We start from the raw sequence: 3843 nt of genomic DNA, 5'->3' as shown, positions 1-3843 counted from the left end.
AGCAAAATTCACATAATTAAACTTTCAAAAAATGAAATTTAGACCACTTATATAAAACGGAAATGGTATTATCTTATAAAATGGAATTTGTCTTGAATCATACAAAAGACAAATAATTAATTTTCTCAACTAATATGGACAATCTAGCCAACAATAGGTGTGAACTAAAATATATTTGATATTTTTTCCATTTCTATACACATTGACCGGAGCTTATAAATGTAAAATGTAATACGTAACACCTACTATCAACGGATGGATCATTGATCATTATACCACAAGTAACTTACACGATGCTCTTTGTATATATACAATGATATTTTATATTGATCATGTACTATAATACTCGTTATACAAAAATATAATATATTATCAGATAATATTAATTTAAGGTTGAAATGACATTCTTTTATCAAATAAACCATAATTCTGTTTTAAAAAAATCCTTACTAAATCAAATAATATTATAACCACTAAAGATTATAACGGGCTTTTCTTTCAGCGGACTTTTCTTTGTTAATTAAGATTTCAAATGCAAAACTCGAATAATAAAGGTGTATATGACATCAAATCATCAATCATTTTATCGAGCAAAGTATGATAGAAAATACGTAGAAACCTTAATCTGCTAGCTTTCTCCTTTAATAAGATCAAGATAAGTTGTAATTTTAGTAAATCTCATAGAATCTTCTTAAACTTGAAACCTATATCATGAGTAAAGCTCTAATTAAAGTCATTTAAAATTTATTTTAAGTTATTTTTAATTTTCTCAAACATTTCTAAAAGTTAAAATTGACTTAAAAAGTAGATTTGATCAACTTTTAAGCTAATTCAAACAGACTCAAAATCTGTTTGAATTGACTTTTCAGTTTTGACTTGTAAGTCAAAAAATATAAGTTAAAAATTTTAACTTAAAACTTTTGACTTATTTAATCATTTTAGCTTAAACTAAGTGCTTATATATATATATATTTTTAAAAACTTATCTAAACACTATAAAATCACTTAAAAAAAACTATTTTAGCTTTAAAATACTTAAAATAAGTCAATCTAAACAGACTTTAGAAATTGAACATCAAAGGTGAAGTTAGTGATTAAAATAAGAATTTAGTCGAACTCAATAATTTAAAATTTTTAAGTTTTAAATCTTGGATCAAATGTGAAACTATAATAATCAAATAGAGTAATATTGTCAATTTAGTGGTTATTGAATACATGCATATTATCACAAATTTTGCATTTAATAGTCTAGGATTTGCTAGTTGGCACTTACTGACAGACCAACTGGATATAAAAATGGTCATGCAAACTCCTTTCTTGCAGGCCCCACCATATCCCATTCTCTTTAAAATCCCTTGGATTTTTTTTCACATCCCCTGTTTTTCTCAATACTCAATTTGCTACTGCAACTGCCACTTTTTTCATAGAACAAAAAAGCACAAAAGGGGTTGTTGTGGCTGTAATTATTACTTGTATCGTAAAGAAGCAGCAACGTTTGGATCAGTTAAAGCTCTTCATTAAGCATATCTAGTAACTTTTGTGATTCTCTACTCGACTCTTTAGTTGTTGAGATGGCGAAGAAGGTGGATGATTGTGAGTTTTGGCTTCCTTCAAAGTTTCTGACGGATGATTTTGGATCCGGGTTTAACCCGTTTGGAACTCACTCGGATCTGAGTTCGCCGGTGGAGTCTGTGATCGGGTCAGTAGATACAGAGAGTGATGAAGAAGAGTATATTAATGGGTTAACTCGGAAAATGGCTAACTCTGCACTTCAGGACTCTGGGTTCGGCTATGGAAACACGAAGGTACCTTTTGATTCTGGGTCCTTTTTTTTTTTTTTTCTTCATGGTTTTTAAGGTGTGTTTTTGGTTGATGAATATTTGGGGGTTTTGGTTTTTCTACTTTCTAGGGTTGGAGTTTATCATGTTCGCCTCAATCGACGTTATACGGTTGCAAGCAGGGATCAAGCCATGGAAGCCCAAACTGTCCTTCACAGGCCTCTTCACCGCCGCCGGTGAACCAAAGGGATAGAGCTTTTGATCAATTTTATGGGGCTGCCGGAGAAGTCGCGAGGATTAGGATGCTGGAGGAAGCTGCCGGACTTTATCAGACAAAAACTGGATTGCCCCCAAAAAATTCAAATCAGCCGTCGCTCTCTTACCAACAGTTGCAAATAGCTCAAGTAAGCTTTGATACTGCTACAATCCCACCTTTTCTTTTTTTGCCTTTTTAACTTATATGTTTGTTTATCTATGGAATGTAGTTTCAGCGATTGAAACAGCAACAGTTAATGAAGCAAGGCCATGGAGTATTGGGTTCTGATAAAGGTGGATTTGTTCAGTATCCGTTGAACCAGAACCACCAGCAATTCTCTCATAGCAGAGGCCAAAATGGAGCTGCTAGACCTATGAATTCTTCAATTTCTGGTTGGCCTTCGTTGCAACAATCTCAGTTTCAGCAGCAGCCTCGCTCAGGCATGCGCGCTGTTTTCCTGGGAAATCAAAATCCTAAAAGAGAGTGCGCTGGAACTGGTGTTTTCTTGCCCAGAAGAATTGGGACACAAACTGAAACTCGAAAGAAACCAGGTATACCTTTTTCCCCGATGTAGGTAGAGAGATTGATATTACCAACTAAATTACTTCATTGATTAGTGAAGTGGTTAATTATGTATATTACCACTATAGATATAGATTTGAATTATTTACTTAAAGGAGAAGATTTAGTCTTAATTATTTTTATTGATAGTCTCTTGGCGTTGATAGTGGAAGATGACTCTAGTTTTGGACTCTTCTTTAGTGTCAGCGTCTACTCATATAGATGCTTTCCAATTGGTCTATGTCTTTTTTGGGTTGGTGTGAACAGCAAAGAAAGATTCAAATTTTAGTACTACCAGCTAATCTGTTTGACTCAGATTTCATTTCCCTTTCTTGTGTTTAGATTCTGATAAATGACCCCTTTATCGTTTGTGTTCTTACTCATGGTTAATGACAGTAGATTATTATTTCGGTCCTAACAAGATTTGGAAATTAGCAGGATGTTCAACAGTTTTACTACCAGACAGAGTGGTCCAGGCCCTGAACTTGAACTTAGAAGCTATGGATGTTAGGCAACAGAATAATCAGGTTCAAGCCACATGTTATCAAGGCAGAACCAGGTTGATTCATTCCAATGGTTCGCAATATCCAAATAATACGGCAGTGGCTCAACCGAGACGTAATTTGAGATCGGGCAGTGCATACTCACGACCAGCAACGATGTCACAAGAGCTACTTCTTCCGAAGGATTGGACTTACTGACCGATAAATCATACGTACGAAGTTTTAGAAGCAGGGGAGATTTTGTTTTTACTAGTTCTGGATAGTGGTGTTAGATAGTTAAGAAAGATAATATAAGATGAAGATTGTTTAGAATCAAAAGAAATCCATGTTTTTTTTTTGGATAGTGTTTAGGGAATCAAAAGAAATAAAAGTTTTTGCTTGGAATTACAATTTACTTTCTACACTTTTGTTGCCAGTGTCTCTGGGTGTTTTGCAGAAAAATGATAATTAACTCCTCCATGATCTGGCATGGCAGGCAGCGGAATTGATCTATAATTATACATTAATTATGTACTTATTTTTGTACAAAATCTATCGTCTTTTTTTCTGTCATATTCCATCTTAAATGCCTCTGATAAATTTTATTCTATCGGTTTAGTAGGATGAATTAGAGAAAATAATGTGTATTAGTTATCGTATTTTATAATTTGATTAAACAGATGGAGCGGCGTTACCTGCGGAAAATACTTTGACGTGTATGAGTTGTTGCATGGCGGTGGAAATGGAATAGTTCATATTGTGATTT

At 33.7% G+C, this 3843-nt stretch overlaps 1 protein-coding gene across 2 annotated transcripts; it reads left to right on the top strand.

Moving 5' to 3' along the window:
* The first annotated feature begins 1325 nt into the window (after nucleotides 1–1325).
* On the top strand, nucleotides 1326–3628 carry LOC125864347 (uncharacterized). Of its 2 annotated transcripts, none has more exons than XM_049544308.1 (4): nucleotides 1326–1805; nucleotides 1910–2182; nucleotides 2264–2585; nucleotides 3034–3628. In XM_049544308.1, exons 1-4 carry the CDS (start codon nucleotides 1572–1574, stop codon nucleotides 3294–3296), a joined length of 1092 nt encoding a protein of 363 aa, XP_049400265.1. In that variant the 5' UTR covers nucleotides 1326–1571; the 3' UTR covers nucleotides 3297–3628. The 2 variants fall into 2 exon arrangements, with proteins under 2 accessions (XP_049400265.1, XP_049400264.1); XM_049544307.1 differs by having other exon boundaries at nucleotides 3031–3628.
* The last annotated feature ends 215 nt before the right edge of the window (nucleotides 3629–3843 follow it).

The sequence above is a fragment of the Solanum stenotomum genome, chromosome 5, assembly GCF_019186545.1.
Source record: "Solanum stenotomum isolate F172 chromosome 5, ASM1918654v1, whole genome shotgun sequence".
Taxonomy (NCBI): Eukaryota; Viridiplantae; Streptophyta; class Magnoliopsida; order Solanales; family Solanaceae; genus Solanum; species Solanum stenotomum.
The sequence above is the reverse complement of the archived record's forward strand: the minus strand, read 5'-3'. Positions and strand labels throughout refer to the sequence as shown.

Bases quoted from the DNA above. Each gene is read 5' to 3' on its own strand.
- LOC125864347 (XM_049544307.1), top strand. From the start codon at position 1,572: ATGGCGAAGAAGGTGGATGATTGTGAGTTTTGGCTTCCTTCAAAGTTT. The intron at 1,806-1,909 runs GTACCTTTTGAT...TCTACTTTCTAG, and splicing joins TCGGCTATGGAAACACGAAG to GGTTGGAGTTTATCATGTTC. The intron at 2,183-2,263 runs GTAAGCTTTGAT...TATGGAATGTAG, and splicing joins AACAGTTGCAAATAGCTCAA to TTTCAGCGATTGAAACAGCA.